At 37.9% G+C, this 22,244-nt stretch overlaps 2 protein-coding genes across 2 annotated transcripts in view; both read left to right on the top strand.

Annotated features, from left to right (window-relative positions):
- The first annotated feature begins 6,000 nt into the window (after positions 1–6,000).
- On the top strand, positions 6,001–11,263 carry LOC115411172 (transmembrane protein 236). Its single transcript, XM_075353446.1, is given in 5 exon segments — positions 6,001–6,113; positions 6,115–6,399; positions 6,640–6,712; positions 7,486–7,609; positions 10,465–11,263. Coding segments are annotated over 5 exon segments (1,293 nt in total). The 3' UTR covers positions 11,163–11,263.
- A 7,216-nt stretch (positions 11,264–18,479) lies between these two features.
- The window catches only part of mrc1a (mannose receptor, C type 1a), a 34,261-nt gene continuing 30,496 nt past the window's right edge, over positions 18,480–22,244 (top strand). The window contains exons 1-3 of the mRNA XM_030123106.1: positions 18,480–18,617; positions 18,738–19,139; positions 21,936–22,109. Coding sequence (XP_029978966.1) covers positions 18,548–18,617; positions 18,738–19,139; positions 21,936–22,109 — 646 coding nt within the window. The 5' untranslated portion in view covers positions 18,480–18,547. The remainder of the gene's footprint in view (positions 18,618–18,737; positions 19,140–21,935; positions 22,110–22,244) is intronic.

Below are 22,244 nucleotides of genomic sequence, written 5' to 3'. Positions count from 1 at the left end.
ACAGACATTACGGTTTAAGATCCTGTTCAAATGTTCAGATTCTATTAGTTCATAACTAACATCAGAACATTATTTTTGTGCAATCCCAACAAAGGAACTAACATTATTTAATAAAAGAGTGTTAAATAATAATAATAATAAATAAAATATTAACAAAAAAGAAAAACAAAAATGAACTTCCCATTATCTGCATTCAAATAAATACCTAAAAATATCATTACAGTACTTTTTAGTATCGATACAGTATTGTGAAATGAAATATTGCGATATATTGCACAACCAGTATTTTCTTACACCCCTAATCACCAAAAGATGCCTTAACGAAATGGCTTCTGTTGATAGAATGACGAGCAGATATCGCAAGAATATTAACAGAAAATATGGAGATATTTTTTTACTGTTCAAGATGAATGTGTCCTTGAGTCGTGCTGCTCTGTTGTAATCTCTGCGTCACTACTGAGTGAAGTTCTGACATTATTTCTCTCCCAGGTTTTTATCTTTCTTCATTTTTTTTTTTTTTTTTTCAGCAATTTGCTTTTTATTCCATTTTTCCTTCTCTTTGAACCAAATTCCTGACAATCTCATGATCTGGATGTATAATAGAATTGAATTATAGGAATTATTTGTAATCCTGTAAATTTGTATTCTTCATTTTTGTTACTTAATTTAATAATGTCAGGTAGAGTATGCTTATTGTACTGTGGTTTTGTATGTGAAACGTTCAAATAAAATAACCACTATTCCCAATTTACTTACAAACAAAATAGCTTTAGGGGTAGTTCATGAAAATATAAAAACTGCAGAAATTGTGTGTCCTAACAGGTGAACCTATCAATGACATGTTGTTATTTTACCAGTTCAGCCTGCTGGTCTAATGCAATACCTTTTACAAAACCTTTCTAAATGAAAATGTCCCACTTACAAATATTACCTCACAGACAAAAGTGAGCATATCAAATCATTTTCATATATATTTTAATAGGGTATATACATTAACCAGTACCACCAAAATCATGTCTAATCACATATCTGTCAGAATAATCACCATGTGACTTCCTCTGCATGTTAGTTAGTAGTAATAATTCCATTTATTTTATCAATAGCAGCCCTTCCCAGGAAGCTGATGGAACTAAAATTTACAACCAAATGTATTATTCACATTCACTAATGTGATGTGTGGTAAAATGTAAAGTTGCAAAAGTCTGGTGCAATGCTGACGTTTTAATTAAATACATAAGGATCCACAAAACATAAAATAAATAAATGAATAAATTAGATCAGCCAAACTTCATGCATACTGTGTGTTTAATATCTGCTCAAAAATGTAATGGTTTCATCTTCGACCTTCAGACAAATCAGTTCAGTAGTTTGAACTTAAGAATCAGAATCTCTTTATTGTCACTGTGCAAAGTACAGCGAAAGTGAGGTAGAGCTCTCCAGTTTAGTGCAGGAATTAGAAGGCAGCAACAAATAACAAAGTACAAAGTAAAAATATAATATAACATAATAATTATACATAGCAGCTACATGATAGAAAATAAATCCTGATGTATTTATATCATAGTTTATCACTGTTCTGACCTTTGGATGGTGCATGTCTGTATCAATACTCCACTTATTGGTGTTTTCTTGTCAGTAGGTGGGGTATTGATACAGGCAGGACCAAAACTGGATGATCCTTTATGCATTAACATTTCTTACAGTTTTACTTTAAGTAATTCTACAAACTTTACCACGCTGTAAAAAAAAATCTGTAATTTAACAGAATTTTTACCATTTATTTTACCGATTTTTCCTGTATTTTTAAGATACAGGAAAATATCAATGAAATTACAAAAATAGACTGTGATTTTACATGTCAAATGTAAAATAAAACAAAAAAAAAAACTGTAACTGTGAATAAACCAAAAAATTTCAATTTTTTAAAAGAAATTTTTTCTTTTTTCACAGAAAGATACAGTTGAAATACATTTGCAAATGTATCCTAATTTCACAAATATTTCTTTTCTATTTATGAGATTAAACTGTTAATTTAAAGTTTAATACTGTAAAAAATAAAATAAAACAAGATAAAAAATTACTGACAATTAACCATTAAAGAAGTGTTTGTTCTGTCAGTTTAACAAGACTTGTTTGTTAATTGACAAATATCTTGTGTAATTACAGGAGGTTTCACAGCAAAAATGTTGAATAAATGTATTTTTGTGAATGTATAACATGTATAAGCACTGATAAACTGTCCAAATACAGCTTTTATCAGTGGATTGTACAACTTAGTCTCATTGAAAAGTATTTCTATATACATTTATAGGTAATTTGATTGTTTTAATACATGTAAATATTTGTTATTAAACATTAAAAAGTCAAAAATAAAAAAAGTAAAATCTCATGTAAAGTTAGGGCAAAAAACTATATTTTAATTATGGAAAATTACTGTATTTTTATGAGATGGTTATTTTCTGTTATTTAACAGTACTTTTTTGTCACCCCTGCTGCTGGAATAATACGGTTTTTTTTTTTTACTTTTTTTTTTTTTTTTTTTTTTTTTACAGTGCACTTCATTCACTCATTAACTACCCCACACTGCAAAAAAAAAAAAAAAAAAAAAAAACAGTTAAGAATTCAGTATCCAGTAACAGTCGTACCATTTATGACTGTTTTTTTGATTTATGTACAATGAACAAAAATATAAATGAACATCTTTTGTTTTTTCTCCCATTTTTCATGAGCTCTGGTGGACATTCCTGCAGTCAGCATGCCAACTGCACACTCCCTCAAAACTTGTGACATCTGTGGCATTGTGCTGTGTCATAAAACTGCACATTTTAGAGTGGCCTTTTATTGTGGCCAGCCTTAGGCACACCTGCACAATAATCATGTTGTCTGATCCGCATCTGTGAGGTGAATGAATTATCTCAGCAAAGGAAGAAGTCCTCACAAACACAAATTCACACTCTAAAAAATACTTCAGGGCTTTAGTAACTATCACAATAATAAAAAGCTATACTACCTTAAAAAAAATCTCTGAAAATCACTTAAGTGCTTATTTGAGTTGAACGTACCAAAATACAGTCGCGGAAAAAAATCACCTTTTCTTCAATTTTCTCTGTTTTGATATAATAACTTTTGAATTTCTAATGAGCTTGTATAAACATCTACATGATCAGTAAATTTAATACCGAAAAATACTGGATTTTCCCTGAAAAATGCTAAATGCAGAGGATAATATTGTAATAAATTCTAAGAAATCACTTATGAAAAGTTAGATGTAAAGAAGCCTTAATTTGGAAGTGGCCACAAAAATAGGTCTAGGTTTTTAAGGGTTAAAATAAGATTAGAGTTCAAACTAAAGGTTTATTTTCAATCATGGAATATATTATTACTGATTTATTTATTTATTTATTTATTTATTTAACCAGTTGCATAATACAGTCACAGAAAAAATTATTAGACCATCAAAAGTCATCAAAAACAATGGTTATGTGATCAAGTCCTAACTCCTGTGTGTTTCATGTGACTAAAACTGACAGAAAAGAAAACATGGAATGTCTAAAAGCGCTGTTTTTGTCAGTACAGTGACATGGATAGTGATGTAAGAACTTCAGTGATTTTGGTTATTATCAAGAAAACATGAAAAATGGATTGATATCAGCTCTGAAATTAAACTTTTAGGAGCTATTTTTTGTTGTTATCGTTATATTTGTCCAAACAAACGCACCTTTAGTTGTACCAGGCATTAAAATGAACAAGAAACTGAAGAAAACAAGGCTGGTCTAATAATTTTTTCTGTGACTGTAAATGCTTAAAAATCCAACAGTTAATTTCGTCTTATATTTACATCTATTATTTAAGTTTATTTAATAAAAATAAATGAGTGTTTGAGTAATGAATTATATTTTTAAGATATTTTCTGTAAATACCAGTGAGAGGCCTTTTGTGTGTGTTGAAAAAGTCATAGATCTTAGACTTCAGCTCATGTAAAATGGGAACAAAAACAAAAGTGTTGCATTTATATTTTTGTTCAGTGTAATTTGATACTTGGTTTTATCATTGAATAGGAACATTTTAACCCTTTCATGCATAGTGGTCACTACAGTGGACATCTGTTCTCTTGTATATTCATGGATTTTATTGTTTTAGTTCCATATCAGCCAACACAGTGGACACTCACACTGCAAATATCTAAATCTGACCAAGTGTATTTATCTCATTTCTAGTCCAAATATCTCATCACACTTAAAATAAGACAGAATCACCTAAAGAGGAACTTTACAGTAAGATATGAGAACTGATTTATAGACAATAGATCTGGAAAATCGGATTTCAACAAATCTGAACAAGATCATTTTCACTTGTTCCATTGGCAGATTTTTTTTGCTTGAATTCAACAACAAATAAAAAAGTTCCTCTTTAGGTGATTCTGTCTTATTTTAAGTGTGATGAGATATTTGGACTAGAAATGAGAAAAATACACTTGGTAAGATTTAGATTTTTGCAGTGCATGCACCATCCCATACACTGCAATTCATACCGTTACTGTAACTTTACTGTTCTAGATAAACCAGATCTGCACTAACATGTTTGAGTGAAAATCAATTGCTTGTTATTGTTATTCAACTGTAATTAAAAGTTGTTGTTTTTTTTTTTGTCTTTTTTTGCATATTATTTCCATGAAGTGAGTAATGACTAGTTTTTGTGTTTGTTAAAATGTGAGAAAACATCACATTAGCTGCATTAAAAATGTTTTCATTTCATAGTTTTCACACAGTTTATCAGTAAATACATTTCTTTGCTCCAAAAAATTAAATGCATGGTGTCTAGCTGAGTGGATATTTTTGCAACTCCATGAAAAATAGGTTCATAAAAACAATTTCAATTGCATAGTTTTTTAAATGCCTAGAGGAATAAAAACACTCACGAATAAAAATCTTGATTAAGGTTCTTATAATTCATGCATGAAAGGGTTAACACACCCTTAATGTGTTGGAAATGAGCCTCTGTGTAAAAACACTGACGACTGCACACACTGAAAAGAGCCTGACAACACACACACACACACACACACACACACACACACACGGGGTACAGTGTGTAACTTCCACATAGGTACGAGTCTGTACTGTACTTAGATCTGCCTGCATGAGAAACTGCATCTCGTACATAATCTAAAAATAGCCCTTCTAATGACACCTAGTAGAAATGTGTGTAAACTAAAGACAGCACCAAATATAGTTCTGACCACCTAATCCTGATCCAGTTACTTGATCAAAGTGTGCAGGTGTCTGAGATCAGAAACAGTACAATGTCCAGCTATTTTAGGCTGAACAATTCAACAGCGTGCTTCATCATTCACTTGAATGCATTAACACACAAGGTAATGGCATCAAAGCTATTTAGCCTGGATCAAGGAAAGCAGGAATGAGTCATGTTTATCTCTTGTTTTGGTTGGAAACAAGTTAAAGTGTTTGTATTTGGCCTTTTGAGCAACACAGAGCTGACATCACAGTTATAGTGTGACAGATGAATACAAAGAATTCAACAAAATGTGTATTTTATGCTGTTTTAAAAGTTGTGTCCTTGTGTTATGTGTGTTTTATAGATATCGTGTTTCACCACTAGATGGAGACGTTGAGATATGAGAGGGCAGCCTTTTGCCCTCTGAGCATACGTCCACTAGCTCTTGGTTGTTGCTTTAACTGCAGGTGTTATGAAAACCAGCCACATGCAGGTCCTGAATAATCATGTGGCTCATCCATTCTGTCATTTTACCTCTAAACATTCAGACAGACTCATGTTTTTTTGTTTGATGTGCTGTTTCTGAGCGAATGTGTCTCATTGAGATGTTTGCAGAACATGTCCTTCAGGCTGCAGAAACAGCCAAAGTGTGTTTATATCATCTGCATAGAGAGTAAAGAGTCACATCCCCGTCACACCTACACAATGCCTAGTGCAGTGTAAGCAGTTGGGTGAGCAGAGAGCCAGGGCTGTGCTGTGTGGAAAATGCTAGTGGAGGCAGACAATGCACTGGTCCGAGGCCTGACCAGCCCTCAGAGGGACAGGGGTCGCCTCACTGCGACAACAGCCCCCGTCTCCCTCCCTTCTTTTTCTTTTTTTGAACTGCTACAGCATGGGCTCAGGGAGGACGCTGAAGTTTGCCGTGTGCGAGGTGCTTCAGTTTGCAGGCCTGTGCGTACCGCTCTTCATCGTCATGCAGAGGTTTGCCATCATTGTGGCGAAAGTCAAAACTTTGGCGCAGCCTCCTGGCGACGGCAGCACAGCCTACTGGCTGATCGTGGCTTCCTCTATCGCTTATGTCACCTCTGCTGCCCTGCTGGTCTGGGTACCCATGAAGTACATGGTCTTCATAAAGAAGAAGTTCCTCATTGGGAGGAAGAAGTGGTGAGTGTCCTGAGGTCAAAGGTCTGGAGGACCAGGGCGGAAGGTCAAGTCCTGGTCTTGGCTGCGCAGATCGGATCCCGGTGCAGACCTGAGCCACTGAGGCGACCTGCTGACTGAGACCTGATCAGCTGGGTCGGCCCTGGACGTGTCTATCGTCGGTTTGGACTAGACCTGACTGCAGCGGCCCTTATCCTCCTCACTTATGTTTTGGTCTCTCCCTGTCTTGTGTCTTTGTCTCAGGAGGCCTGTGGCCCTGGTTTATGTGATCCTGTCCACATTACCCTGCTTTGCCTTTCTCATCGCCAGCTCAGAGGTACTACTTGTTGCAGACTGTTTGCTGTGTCTGAATCAGTACATCTATATTTGTATTCTCATAGTGCATTTTGACCTGTATGTGGCTATATTTGTAACTGGAAGAGTCAGCCTGTAACCGTAGAGCTTTGTAGTTATTTTAGGATGATTCCGTCTATTGCCAAAGCAGGTTTCTTACTCAGATTCAAGAAATACCTGCTACAGCTTTACAGCTATCGCCAATAAAACTATTCAGTGTTATGGGTGAGTGGAATCCTAGTGTGTGGCCTCTGCAATAGAAGCTCTGGTTCTCCAGAGAGAACCATCAGCCAATGGATAAGGAGCTACTGATAAGCAGCTTGGTTCCTCTTCCTGTCCAGGCTGCCCTCGTCAAATCTATGTCTATGAGGCACATTTTCACTTCCTCGCTGGCTGCAGGCCAGGCCCTCTGTGCTGCTTTCTGTGGCACCTTCTAAAGCCCACGCTGACATTTTGGCCCTTGCTTATCTGGTGTCTTTTACATAAGAGCTATAAATTCTGCTAAGATGAGCTTGTCTGCTTTGTTCTGTGTCCTGTTGGTATGAAGTCCTGACTCAGGAAAATACCAGAGCTCCAAGTGATTTAGCACACAGGCGACCTGCTCTGGATGTGGAGTAGGTCAGACGTGGATGCTCTGATGTGAAAGCTATGTGCAAGAAACACATTTTTGGTTTAACATTGATGTGAAAATACTAGATTCGATGTGTTTTTCAGATTTTTCCTCTTCAACTCATGACTCTCTGGTTCCTCTCCAAGGTTCAAATAAATAACAACATCAAGCATGATACGTTTATGGAGCTCCCTGTGTCACTCGTCCTCTTCTCTCTCATCTGTATCGACGTTGTGGAGAGGATACGCCACTGCAGACTGACGGGGCAGGGTGAGCACGGCTTTAAACCCACGTTACACAAATCAGTCCGTGAGCGCTCTGCTATGGATCCTGAACTTTCGTCTGTTAACAACTTCTATAGCGATACCGGCCTGGCTTTACATTGAAAGAGCTCGGAGGTGTTACCTAACAAAAACAGCATACAGTATCACCGGTCCAGAACAGTTTACAGACCCAGTTTGGGCGTCTTTTAGGTCTGTGAGACCAGCTGAAAAATGCAACTGAGGAAATGAGCAGGAAATTTGTTAGCCCAGCTCATTTCTCGGCACAGTGCTGAATTGACAGAAGGCTGTGTTTTTCTAAAGAACACACTGGAGGTGGGTTGAATAAATTGCTGTATTTGTGGAAATCTCAGCTGTTTCACAAAGTTCTGGCAGATTAATGAGTTCATGAGGGATCATCACAAAATCTGGTAGCTTTTTTACTGTTTTTACTGTCACTACTTTGGAGATGGTTGTGAACAAACATATTTAACCCATAGAGACCCAAACAGCCACTGGTGACACAAAGAATCTATAGATAGAAACTGTTTAATACCTACCTAATCCTATCAATACATGTAAATAATTGGTGTAAAATGCAGTTTGTCGTCTTTTCATGGTCATCAGATATGACCCATTTGGATGTTCAGAGGTTCCGTGGTTACCATGGAAACACTGTCATCTTCTACAACATTGATTCACCAGTAAAACCCATGGAGTTGGATCAATGACAGAGGATGGACACACTTGTTTTGACATTCAGTTTGCAATATCTTTGCTGAAAAGTGAAATATTTTTTTAATTCAGATATTGAAGTATTAGGATAAATTGTTTTATTAGTTAGTAGTTAATGTTTTAACATAAGAGTCATATGTTTAATTTGTTTTATTTCAATAATGTTAGTGATGAGTTTTTTGTGAGCAGATTTATGTTTTACCCTGTTCGAGTTTAAATATTTTGGTCAGTATGTTAAGCTTATTTAGATAGGAAACATCTGTATGTATAGGAGTTAATATTCTTCTGTTCTTCCTTTAGATACACGTCTAACCACACACACATTCACACACACAGTACTGTCAAACATAGGTGACAAGAGGTAAACTTATTGTTGGCATAAGTTTACTTAGAGTTGAGGCCCCACCTCTGCTTGATCCAGTTAGATAACGCTAAGTTAAAGGCCAACCCATTTGTACGGGTGAGCTCACCTATAGGGAAAATTAATGTACAATTCATCTTATGTTTGAGGCTCATTGTTCTTTGAGACCTCAGTGCTGGGTATCCATTTTATTTGTGGTCTGACAAATTTTGTCAGCTTTGAGACCAGGCTGAACCCAGATTCATCCCTGGAGCTTCCAACAAAAAAACATGTTAACAAAAGTAACTTTTTCTTCATTTTTCTGTGTTTTGATATAAATCGCTCTGAGTTTTCATGAGCATCTACGTGATCTGTGAATTAAATATAGGAAAGTACATGATTTACACCAAAAAATGCTAAATACAGAGGATAATATTATAAAAAGCAATTGGTGATAATTCAGTTAAGAAAGGAAGAAATAGAGAAAAATTCATTTGGGAACTGCCACAAAAGTAGCGCTGGGTCTCTATGGGTTAGCTAATGCTGCGTTTCCACTACTTGGTACCGGCTCGGCTCGGCTCGACTCAACTCGACTCGGCCTTTTTCCATTTCCATTACAAAAAAGGACCTGGAATCTGGTACCCAGTACTAGTCTTTTGGTATCACCTCCGCCGAGGTTCCAGGACTGAGGACCAGATATTAAAACGTGACGTGTAAACACTGCAGACCTCTGATTGGTCAGAGAGTCGTCTCTGTGACCCGCCATTTTACAAAAAACAGATGAGGAAGTTTACAGTAAATATAGCGGTAGGTTAATCCACATGATAACAGCCCACATTCAGTCAGGGGATTCAGTCTTTGGTGGCCGACATAAAAATTCAGCATGAGCTTGACGAGACAACACCCAACGAGCGAGTTTATCAGCGACTCTCTGAGCAGACGACACGGAAGTAACGCACCGCATCGCTATGACGTCCAGGTACTCTAAAGTCGGTAGTATCCTGTAATGTAGGGGTGTCAAACTCATTTTAGTTCAGTTCCACATTCAGCTAAATTTGATCTGCAGTGGGCCGAACCAGTAAAATAATAACGTAATAATATATAAATAATGTCAACTCCAAACTTTTCTCTGTTTTAGAGTGAAAAAAGTGAATTTACATTTTGAAAAGCTTTACACCTACAAACTATCCTTTCAAAAGATGTGAATAGCATGAACAAACTGAAAAAATAAGTGTCATTTTAACAGTATTATCCTTCAGTTTATCATTTACACATGTACATTAGAACTTACAGATCACAGTGGAGCTACAAATACACAAAACATTTAATAACAGGCAGAATATTGTTAAAGTTGCACTTCAGATGTTTCAAAATGTTCATATTTGTTCAGGTTATTCACATCTTTTGTGAAATTATACTTTGTTTTAGTGTAAATACATGAAAATATTTACGTTTGCAAAGAGAAAAATTTGGAGTTGTCATTATTTATATGTTATTATGATAATATTTTACTGGTCCTGCCCACTGGAGATTGAACTGGTCTGAATGTGGAACCTTGTTAATATCTTAGTGTAATTTGACAAATTCATCCCTAGGGCCGGACTGGACCCTTTGGCGGGCCGGATTTGGCCCCCGGGCCGCATGTTTGACACCTGTGCTGTAATGGAAATGGTCTGCAGGAATAGGACCTGGTACCCGAGTCAAGCCGAGCCAGTTCCACGTACTGAAACGTGGCATAAGTAAGAGTTATTTTTGTGATGCTGTTGTGAAACTTTCTTTTCTCTCTCCAGCTAATGACATGGACAGAGACCCTGACATCCCCTCCACCGTCCTCCCTCATATAGAGCAGGTAACTCCGGTGACACCCATCACCCCGGCTGTTCCAGGGCCAGCTGTGCCCGGTCAAGCTGTGCCGGCGACTTTACCCACAGCGGCAGGCCAGATCAATGACAGAAACCAGAACGGGGCAGGGGCTCGACCCGAGACCAACGGAACGGTCCCGGGGATACCAGGCAACCCCGGGAGACCGTTTAGTATCTCTGGATTAAGCTCACGTTCAGCGAGCACCACAGCCTATCACATACCCCCATACGCCTACACGGGTCCGCTGAGGTTCCTTTGCGCCAGTGACGCCCGAGCAGACGTTTTCGTGGACAGCTTTATGTTCTGGATGGACACAGTGGAGATGGTGAGGGTGGCGGGACATCCGTTGGTGTACTACTCGGGCTGGGTGTTCCCCATCTACATCTTCAGCTACCTGTCGTGTCTGCGGGTGGTGGTGATGCCCCACAGCCCCCTGCTGTCCTCTCTAGGAGTGGCCCTGCAGGACCTGCCCTTCTTCTTTGTGCGTGTCGGCCTCATCGCCTTCTTCGGCTTCGTCACCCCCCTCCTCTATCTGATGAAGAACCTGTTGATCTGCCTGGCCTTCATTTATTTCAACTTTATGACCAAGCTGAGGATATTTAACACAGAGAGGATGTGCTTTTGAAACAATTCAACAAACACTGTGCAACATTAACCCTTAAAGATTTAGAACTATTTTTATGGCGGCCTAATTAATTTTTCTCTACATTTAACCTTTCCAAAGTGATTTATGACCATTTATTCTAATATTATCCTCAGCATTTTGCATTGTTAAGTGAAAATACAGTTTTTACAATATTTAATTTACTGATAAAAGTTTTTTTTTTTTTTTTAATCAAAACAGAGAAAACGTGTTTTGTTTTTTTTTTTCAGCACTGCCAACTGTTAAACTACATAGGTTTTACTGTGGAACCAATTTTCAAAACATGACAGTGTTTCTGCATTCATTATTGGTCTTCTGAAAGTCCACAAAAGACACATTTGATGCAGCTGAAAAGTTGAGAAACTGGATTTTACCTGAATTATTTAAATGTAATGATAGAATTAGTGGTTCAAATTATTATATATATATTTTTTATTATTATTATTAGATTTAGTATTTTCCTTTATTTAATTTACTGATCATGTAGATGTTCATAAAAGCTCTGAGTAAAATTAAAGGTTATTATATCAGAACAGAGAAAAGCGAAGAAAAAGGGACTTTTTCTGAAAAATATATTAATAACTGAACATTAAAAGAAGCATGTGATTGATGAAACTACATGAGTTTTACTGGTCAATCAATACTGTAGAAGGTGACGGTGTTTCCACGTTCACTACAGAGCCTCTGAACGTCCAAATGGGTCATATCTGATGACCATGAAAACATGACAAACTGCATTTTACCGGAATGAATTACATGTAATAATAGGTTTAGTGATTCAGAAGTTATTAAACATTTTAGATGAGTAGATCATTTTGGTCGCTGGCAGCTTTTTAGGTCTTTAAGGGTTAAAACTTGTAACAGAAACACAGGATGCTAGGATTCAGGAGCTGATCTATAAGCTTTTTGTAAGTTTATTTGTAACTTGAATATTGAATAAGTGGAAATGGACCATTACACATACAAGATTTTTTTGTATTTTAATCTATTTACACCTTGCAACTCCCAACTGACAAACCTAACATTAACTTCCTAAAATTAAAGTAACTAATAAAAGTGAAAAAGCATCAATAAATCTGCCATTTGAAATAAAAAATACTGTTAATTAAGAGCCTTGTGCAAAAACAGCAATGAATTTCCAAAAAGCTGGTACACCCTGATGAAGAGTACTGAAGTACGAATGAATGTGTGTACGTGGCACAGACATATTTTGTTATATGTGCTTCACAGGCCAAAAGAGGGCTTTTAGGCAATGTTTTCCCATGATGGACAGTAAATGTCAAATGCCTATATGTTGTGTTTATTAGTACATTCACATATTTGTTTCCCAATCACCAAGCATGGCACTTTGAGAATGTATCTGTAATGTCATTTGAGTTTATAGCAGATTTTTTTTTTTTTTTTACCTAAAGTGCAGTGAATGTGAAAAAAATAAATAAATCAATGTTTTTTTATAATAGGTTTCTCTTAGCTAAGTTAAGGTATATTCAGAAAAGAAAAACAAAGTGTGAGTTTGTACCATTGATACCTATATTTTGCTAAGATTAATAAAGAAATACATTCAGATACATTGCATGTGTTGTGCTTTAATAGAGCCATTTTTTTTTAGACGCCACTGGTTTTGACCTACACTTAAACCTTTTACATTAGTATTTATCCTGTTTCTTCACTATCACTTCCCAAGAGAAAAGATTTCCTGACATTTTTCTGCAAAACATGCTCATCCGTCCTCTTCCCGTAATTCTCTGTGCTTCGTTGCATAAACGCAATCACAAGACATACTGCTACTACACCTGCACAACTGACCTCTGTTTAACAGCAGAATAATAAAACTTCACATTATGATCAGTCCTCTCCAATAACATCTTAAACCGACTGACTTTTTACTTTTTCTTGTTGAACTGGATTGTGTCAAGTTGATGAAATGTATTTTCTTGTAAATATTTCCACTCAGACTCAGTGTTATTGTCATTCAATCAATGGTACATGATAGAACGAAATATATTTTGTTTGGTAGCATAAAAAAGATAGAGGATGAATTATACAATAGAACATACAAAGGGTAAATAGAGCAGAATAAAAACTACCTTAAAATATGCAAAAGGAAAAATAAATAAATTCTTATTATGTATAAAACAACACAGTAAGCAGTGACAGTACAGCAGTACAGTTAAAGTGAAGTGATTTCACCTGATTCATTAGTATTTAGTCTTATTTGTACCTGTAATAAAATAGAAAGCACTTCTGAAACTCACTGGTTTCACTTTTAATTTTATTGGATTTTCCTATTTTCTGTTGCTCGATCATATTCGGTCATTGTAATATCAGTGCACAGCCTCTTGTCGTGGTAAACTGATTCTGGATTATCATCCTCAAGCACAGCATTCTTCAAACATATTGTCAAAACCAGTATTGGACAGTTTTTACAGGCTTACTGTTTTGTTTTTCTGGTCCATGATCATCGCTTCAGTCTTCAACTTGCAACAGTTAAAGGAAAGATGTTATCGGTATCTACTGACCATTTGCACGTTAACGTCATGCTCTGTTCGCGCCACAAATGAGCGCCATGACGGATGGCGGAAGTGCCGGACTGAATGTTCTCGTTTTTGTTCGTTTTTAACCCTGCTTTACACGTTCAGTGGTTGCACAAAACAGTTCCATCCTTCTTCACAGACACCCAAGGTTTCAGCTGGTTCCAGACAGACCATGGATCTGATGGACCTGATATTACAGATAGAGTAGGCTCTGTTTGTGTCCATAGCATATTAGCCCCACTTAGCTAGATGGCTAGACTGGGTTAACTACGATATGCTCCAGTGATTGTCGTAAGTAGCCTACAATGTTAGCTCTGTTGTAGTGGCTGCCCTTTTTTTTTTTTTACCAGCTACACTATGTTCTATGACATACTGTTATTGTCATGATGCTGTTCCATATGTTCTAGTGGTGGAACTGTACATATGACTGTGTGTAGATAGTAGAAAGGCAGACACTTCAACAACAGAGCTAATACTGTAGGATACTTATGACAACCACTAACATTATTACACAATGTTAATGAATAGGCCTGTAACGGTACACGGAACGAACCGTTTCAGTACACACCTGTTCGGTTCGGTACACAGCTGTACCGAAACGACACAATATGTTGAGAAAAAGAAAAAAGAACGAAAGACGTTGTTTGATGCAGAACTTTAAATCCGCGCAAGTTCCCCACGGACATATTGAAGGACGTGCACATCGACCCGAAATACAAAATAACAGCTGATAAAAAAAAACAAGAACAAATATGATGTGAACCTGGAAGGAAGAGACTGAAGACCCTCCACCATCAGTACAGTCCTGTGTGGGATCAGTTCAGGTCAGGTCAGGTGAAAGACAACAACGAGGAAAGAGACATTAATAAGACGGACGTTGTTTACGGCTTATGAACTACGGTAGTTCTAAAACACTGACACTAGCTCTGTCTGTCTGTCTGTCTGTCTGTCTGTCTCACGCACGCTGTATAACAGAGGAATAGAACCCGTAGTTGGACGTTGAAAGTATATAAAGTTTCACTTTCGTTTCACGCCAGCATGGTTATGAACCCCCCCACCCCCTGGCTCCGACCGAAACAAACAAAAAAAAATCCCTCCAACAAATCGCACCCTGCACGCGCATGTTCACAAAGTGGCCTAAACCGTTTGTTCTCTGTCCTAAAATAAATAATTTGGTTAATTTTTTGTTGTCATTGTTGCTCTTCAGTTTGTTTAAACAGAATACCAGTTTGTCCTCTTGTTGATGTTGCACTTCATGTGGAATTTTTTTGGTATTTTATGCAGAATGTGAACTGATAGAACTGTGATTTGATTTTTGTTGTTTGTTCAAAACTACCTGTCAGGGAAAAGTGCAATATTAATGTTTAAAATACATTTAGTAATATTAATAATTTATTTTATTTTCTATTTGATTTATAGCAGCAGAATTATATTCCTGTTTTTCTATATTCAAATTTTTCAAAAAATTGGGGGGAAATTTTTCCAAAATTCATAAATGTATTAAAGACATTTTGTGGGGTTTTCTTTCTTCCCGTACCGAACCGAAAAAAAAAAAAAAAAAAACCCGAACTGTGGCTTTCAAAACTGAAAAAGTACCGAACCAAAAATTTTGTGTACCGTTACAGGGCTATTAATGAATTAGAGCTGCTTTTGGTTCCAGTCTATTTGAATTTTGATGGCATGCTGGGGAAACATGTTAAAAACATACACAGCTAGCTAGCTAACATTAGCAGTATCTTTCCTTTACCATTATAAGATCCATTCCTCTGCCGTGAGCGCAGTACAGCGACTCTGTAATCTAACCTGAGACTAAGAACCGGTGTCATCCAGACTTTTGTATGCTTTTAGGTCAGCACCTGTGTATGGGGACACACCATTTAGAACAGAATGGTACAGATCGTGTGCTTTAAACTCTGGTAGACTGGAAGATTTTGCTAGATCCGTAAACACATCACAAGGGAGAAGGGTCGGTAGCTAGCCCTGTTATCGCTAGCTTCTCCAAATAGCATTCTTTCTGCCCGTCCAGTAAGGTTAGTCACTTGGACAGTCACTTGGACAACTCCAAAACTTTATTTTCAGTGCTGGTAGCCATAATCCGTTGCTCATTTGTTTGTTTGTTGTGTTGCTTTTGCCGTCCACCATGGCGCTGAACCCCTACTCACCTGATAACTGTGACGTCGGTGCAAAGGGTCAGTATTTTGCATGTGAAACACTTAAAGCAGACAGGGTAAGTGAAGAATATACAATCCATCAAAAGCCTTTTAGAGCTGACTGTTTTTCTTTTCGAGGACCTTTTGCGTTTGATGCAGAACACAGGGGTCAGACACTTCACAAGTCCAAGCCCGTCTTGTCTGAACCCTGCGTGTGTGAGCAGTGTGTACTGGGCTTCCCTGCAGCGTTAGTGCAAAGTGGCCACTTCCCCCAATAGGAAACAGGATTTCCTTCTGTCCACTCTTTCTACTTTCTGACTTGTATCATCACTGCACCCCTCACCCAAAACCCACAGACCTCCTGTGGACGTCTGTCCCACAGTAACACACACATCAGCAAACCGCTGCAACCTGTATTTCCTCATGTCATCCTCATTTACTTGGTCACAGTCATTATGAAGTGCTTGTGGGTAATATTTACTACTTATCTTATTTATCTTTATCAAAAATCACTTCATAAAAAACTAGAAAAGCACTCGGAGAGCGCAGACCTCCACCAAGGCAGATCAGTGCCCCCCCCCTCATTCACCACCAAAATTTAATCATTTGTTCCTTGTGCCAGTATCAACATTTCCTGAAATTTTCATCCAAATCCATCCATAACTTTTTGCATCATCTTGCACACGGACAGACAAACAAACAAACCAACGCCAGCAAAAACATAACCTCCTTACTGGAGGTAACAATTACAAGTGTCCTTTACATATATATCAGTATTTTTATAGGATGAAGTTTGTATGTAACTAAGGGTATAACAGAGGATTTTATATGAGAAATACCGTCGTTCCTTGAAAACAGTTTCTGGAAATAGAATGTTCATTCATTCATACATTCATTCATTCATTTTCTGAAGCACTTAATCCCCAGGAGTGTCACAGACAATACTGGACAATTTGCAGGTCAATAGAATGTTCATTATGATATTTTTATTTGTGGATAACCACATGAAAATGAATGGAATTTCTATCTATACTGGTGTACAGTAGTTTAGAACCAAAGGGCAAAGACCTTGACTCAAGCGATTTTAACCCAGTGGTTCCCAACCTTTTTTGGCTCATGACTCCATTTTAACATCACAAATTTGTAGTGACCCCAGACATTGAAAATTGAGAATTTTTTTTGCTAAAATTAATTTGTTTTTGATCATGTAATAGTTTGCTATACTACGTAGCATTCATTCATTCATTCATTTTCTGAACCCGCTTTATCCTGACTATAGGGTCACGGGGGTCGCTGGAGCCTATCCCTGCTACTTATGGGTGAAGGCGTACTATGTAGCAAATAAACATTAATTTCAGACAACATTTAGTCTATATAATGTATATTATTATGGACAGAGGCAGAAAAGCCAGTTATAGATTACTGCACAAGGTGAGAATTTTATTTTCCTTGGTCAGTATATGTACAGTCAGTCCAGCTTATATTTACAAGGCTGACAATTAATACTGAACAAACAAGAACTCAAACTATGAATTATGAAAGAGCTGAAACATCTTAAATCAGCCACAATGAACATTTGACACATAAACAGAACCACAGTGCTTCAGTTTCAGCCTCACAGTCTGTCATGTCTTTTATGTATTGGGATTGTCTCTGTCAACACACCATTTATTTTTTATTAGTAAGTTTTTATTTTTTATTTTTATCAATTACAAGAAATTTCAGGTGACCCCATCTGAGTTCCAGGCGACCCCTCATGGGGTCCTGACCCCAAGGTTGAAAAACATGGAGTTAATGTATGAAGTGTAAAGTTAAGTGTAATACCACTTATGGCCACTAGATGATGCTCCAAAAACTCTGACTTCCACTGAATTTCTGTCTAAAAATATGAGAGTATGTTTGCATAATTTACTCTGGTTTCATTTGTTTTGTTTATACCTTCAGTTAAATCATCTGCTGGTAGTTCTTTCTATTATTTTTCTAATAAGGTGAATAGAAGACTTTAATGTCTCCTATTTTGGGCTTTGACTAACAGGTGTGATTGACGGCTGCAGAGTCATACTGTCAGACCTTCTGTTTCATGACTAAAACATATTTGTTTCTGATTCACCTCCATCTTCAGACTTCTGAAACTTCTTGAGTCAGACTTGAACCCTTTTGCTGAACAGTGTTTTCTCTTTGTGTTGTGCAGAACTAGCACAGACCCAAACTGAAACACTATTTATAGTACCAAAAACATCAAATACTTCCAATATGACGAACATTTGGCGGTCTAAATCAAACAATTATCTGTCTTCCAAATGCATCATGCAGGCTGTCTCTGACTTATTAAAAACAGAATTCTCCTGGGGGGGGGGGGGGGTTGTGTTTCTTACAGAGGATAGAGTACAGAAGGTTGTGTTATCTCTTGGCTGTCATTGGTAGCTTTCAGTTTCTGAGATTAGACTCCTTGCCTCCCACTTCCTGCCCTCTTTTCCTTTGTCAAAAAGTGTGTGGAAACTAATGGAAAGTGCTGTGGTTTGACCATCTTTACCTACCCATGTGACAGGATGTCCATCAGTGTGATTAAGGAGGAAAAGCACATTGTCCCCGTGTCATTACCGCTCAATGTCGCACACCTCAGCACACAGCAGACTCGCTGATGACCAGACAACATTAACCAGCCTCATCCAACACCAGGATCATGTTACCCTGCTCCAAATGTACCTTTATCCTCTGTCTCCTGCAAGTCATCTGCACCACCGCTGACATAGGTATGTATTCCTCAGGAGTACCATTAGAATAATCCAACTTGATTTGAGAAATGGTTAATTTGACCTTCTGCTGAGATGTTTCATCCACATCCTCACTAAAGCTGTTCTCTTCTGCTCCAGACACCAGTGCCTTTGTGATTTACAATGAGAACCACAATAAGTGTGTGAAGGTGGAGAGTGCCACCTCAATTACAGTGGCTCCATGTAATCCTCATGCCAAAGAGCAGCAGTTCCGATGGGCGTCGCAGTATCGTGTTCTCAGCCTGTCCCTCAAGCTCTGCCTGGGGGCGACGGAGATCAAAGACTGGGTCAAGGTGGTCCTCTACGAATGTGATGAGAAGAGTGACCTGCAGCACTGGGAGTGCAAGAACGAGACTCTGTTTGGTCTAAAAGGCCAAGATCTACATTTCAACTGGGGCAACCGCAATGAGCGGAACATAATGATCTACAAAGGGTCAGGTCTATGGAGTCGCTGGAGGATATTTGGCACTATGGGTGACCTTTGCTCCAAGGGTTATCAAGGTAGGAATTATGAGAAAACCACTGATATAAAAAAAGACATTAATATTGTCTTGAGTTTCAAATGGTGCTGCATGGTGTTGTACAGATTAAGTATTTTGAAAGGTGTATGTTTATTTTCAACTCAAACACATTTATATTTGCAAAAACCAATACAAAAATGTAAAATAATACAAAAAAATTGTGACTTCATTTCAGCAGATTCAAAATATTACAACACAGCAGAGATTGTGTTTATTTTCTGCAATCAAATCCCACTAAATCCACCAAACTCTGGACCTTAAATCACAGCCTTTTGAGATGATGTTATATTGTGATTAATTGTGCAGGTTCAGTTAGAATGATGCTTAAAGATGAAATATAGAGTAAATACACTCAAGACTTAAAGGTGGGGTGCGAGATCTTAGAAAAACGGTTTGAGCAAGCTACATTTTGAAAATAGTCAATTCAAAAGTCCAAACCCCTTTCTTCAGACATCCTCCCCAAAGCCACGCCTCCAGAGAACTGGCACGCGCAGCGCTTGTTCCTGAAGGTTCACGAGTGCTACACAACAACAATTTGCCGGCTGAGGCTCCGGCTCTGTCCCTGATTCCGTCCCTGGCCCCGTACAGCCCCGCCTCGGGCTGCGACGCCAGCTATGGCCCCGGCCCCAGCTCCGGCTCCGACACCACCTGAGGCTCCGGCCCCAGCTCCAGCCCTGTACGGCCCTGGCTCCAGCTCTGACCCTGGCTGAGGCTCCGGCTCCGATCCATGCATACCTCATTCAGTCTCCTCCAACACCCCCGCTCTTACAGAACAGCCCCAGTTCATACCTATCTGATTCACGTTACATTTCCTAGTAATTAATGTCAGTGACAAAACAGTTTGCCAGTGAACTTTCCATCCTAATATAACTAATATAGCCAAGCTCTGGCTCTGGCTTTGCTTCCTGTACAAGCGCTTCAAGCCTCTAAGAACACACGATTCATGCACAAAGAGGGGTACGCACAGAGGGTGGAGGGACAAAAGGCAGTTGAGTTTGATAGACATATCGCCATTCAATCATTTCGAGTGGGCGCTCAAAATGATTGGATGGTGTTTTCTCAGTCCTGTCTGTTCCACAGGTGACTACATTTTTTTATTTTTGTGTTAGAGCATTTAATTAATTGTTTGTAATCGGGGTGTGAAGGGGATTTTAAATAATATAGTAAAAAATGCTCCAAGAAAACATTTCAGACCCCGCCTTTAAAGTTTTGGGAATGGCACGAGTTTTATTTTTGCAAACTTTGCTGCCTAGGTTTTCTTTTTTGTTTTTTTGTTTTTTAATTTCCATGTATTTCTGAGGTACATTGAAGAACAATTGGAAGCATCTATTTTAAACAGCCAAGTCACCTCTGTGTGTGTGTATGTGTGTCCGGGGATTCACACAAAATCCATACAGAACTGACTGCTGCAGTTTGGAATACTTATGTATTTTTGGTCAAGGAACAGACTAGTGAAAACGGCAACTTGAAAGGACCAATATTTTGGGAGATATTAGTAATTTTGGAATACAATAGCCTTACAATCACATTGCTATACCCAGAATGCTTTGGCGGTGACTGCTGGACAAATGCAGTACAGCATGCACAAATACACAACAACATAAAAACTACCACATCTAGAACCTGTGGATCCACATGGGTCAACACACTAGTTATATAAAATTTTAGAAGTGGGAACGCATCCAGGGCGTAACCCACCTTCAACCACAGGTAGCCGGGCTAGACTCTGGCACCACACTTGACCCTCATGTGGACTAAGAAGTTTAGAAAATGGATGGAAGGAAATCATATTGAAGTAAAAAATCCATCTGTGCCGTTCCCAAATCTTTTGGTGATGAGTGTACGTGAGGCTACAGCAGTAATATTCTATTCATCTTTATATTAAAACAAATATTGCAGTTTTTGGCAACAACATTATTTCAGAATTTAATCAAATAATTGAAGGAGCCTATATTTGTCATGGGAATACGGAGGAAAACCCAAAGACAAAGAGACTTTAAACCTGATAAACCTGCTCATAATGTCTGTGAGCACATACAGGCATTATGTGCTTTAGTTCTGCAATGTTATCGCTCATCAAAGCATAATTTCCGAAGAATAGACAGCAACTCGAGCATGTTTGATATGAGTGATTGTGCTGTGAAAGCAGCAGGGGTGCAGACCTACTGAGAGCAGCACCAAGGTCCTGTCAGATTTACACTTGTTTAACAGTGTGTTCAAGAGTAGATGCAGGATAGTCCACTATATGTTTAGTTTAAGATGTTCAGTTTGGATCATTCTTTCATATATATATATATATATATATATATATATATATATATATATATATATATATATATATATATATATATATATATATATATATATATCATGTTTTATGACAGTGTGATTCCAACAGGCCCTTTAAACTATTAGCATGGCTAGCATAACAGGCTTTATGCAAAAATAAAGTCAGAATAAGAATGAGTTTTTCAGAAAGTAGAAGAACTGAACTGGCCTACGCAGAGTCCTGGCCTTAGATCCAACACCCATGGGATGAACAACACCAACTGCACATCAGACCACATCATCTAACATGAGGGGCAGACCAAACTAACACTATGTTGAAGAACAGTTGCACAATTCTGCCTGAAGCCTGCTTCAAACCCTTCCTTCACTGTGCATCATAAAGAACTCTAAAAAACAGCACGATAACTGTTTCTGATAAGTTTTGCAGGTTTAATCTTGTTGGAGTATTTAATAAAACTCTGTATATGAATTGTTTGTGTCTCCCCAGATGTTTTCACGATAGGGGGCAATGCATTTGGAGCCCCCTGTCAGTTCCCATTTAAGTTCCTTACAAAGTGGTATGCAGAATGCACAACGGACGGCCGCTCAGACGGACAGCTATGGTGTGCCACAGAGACGGATTATAATAAGGACAACAAGTGGGGCTATTGTCCAACCAAATGTAAGTGACATGTTTTGGATGATATATTAAGTAATCAGCATTTATACAGAAATGTCTATAACTGCTGGTCATATCGACAGCCAAGTCACAAAAACAAACCGTGCAGAGTAACCTTATTTTTGCTGAAATCTGTGT

This window comes from Sphaeramia orbicularis, chromosome 20 (genome assembly GCF_902148855.1).
Source record: "Sphaeramia orbicularis chromosome 20, fSphaOr1.1, whole genome shotgun sequence".
Classification (NCBI taxonomy): domain Eukaryota; kingdom Metazoa; phylum Chordata; class Actinopteri; order Kurtiformes; family Apogonidae; genus Sphaeramia; species Sphaeramia orbicularis.
This window is presented reverse-complemented; position numbering and strand designations above follow the sequence as displayed.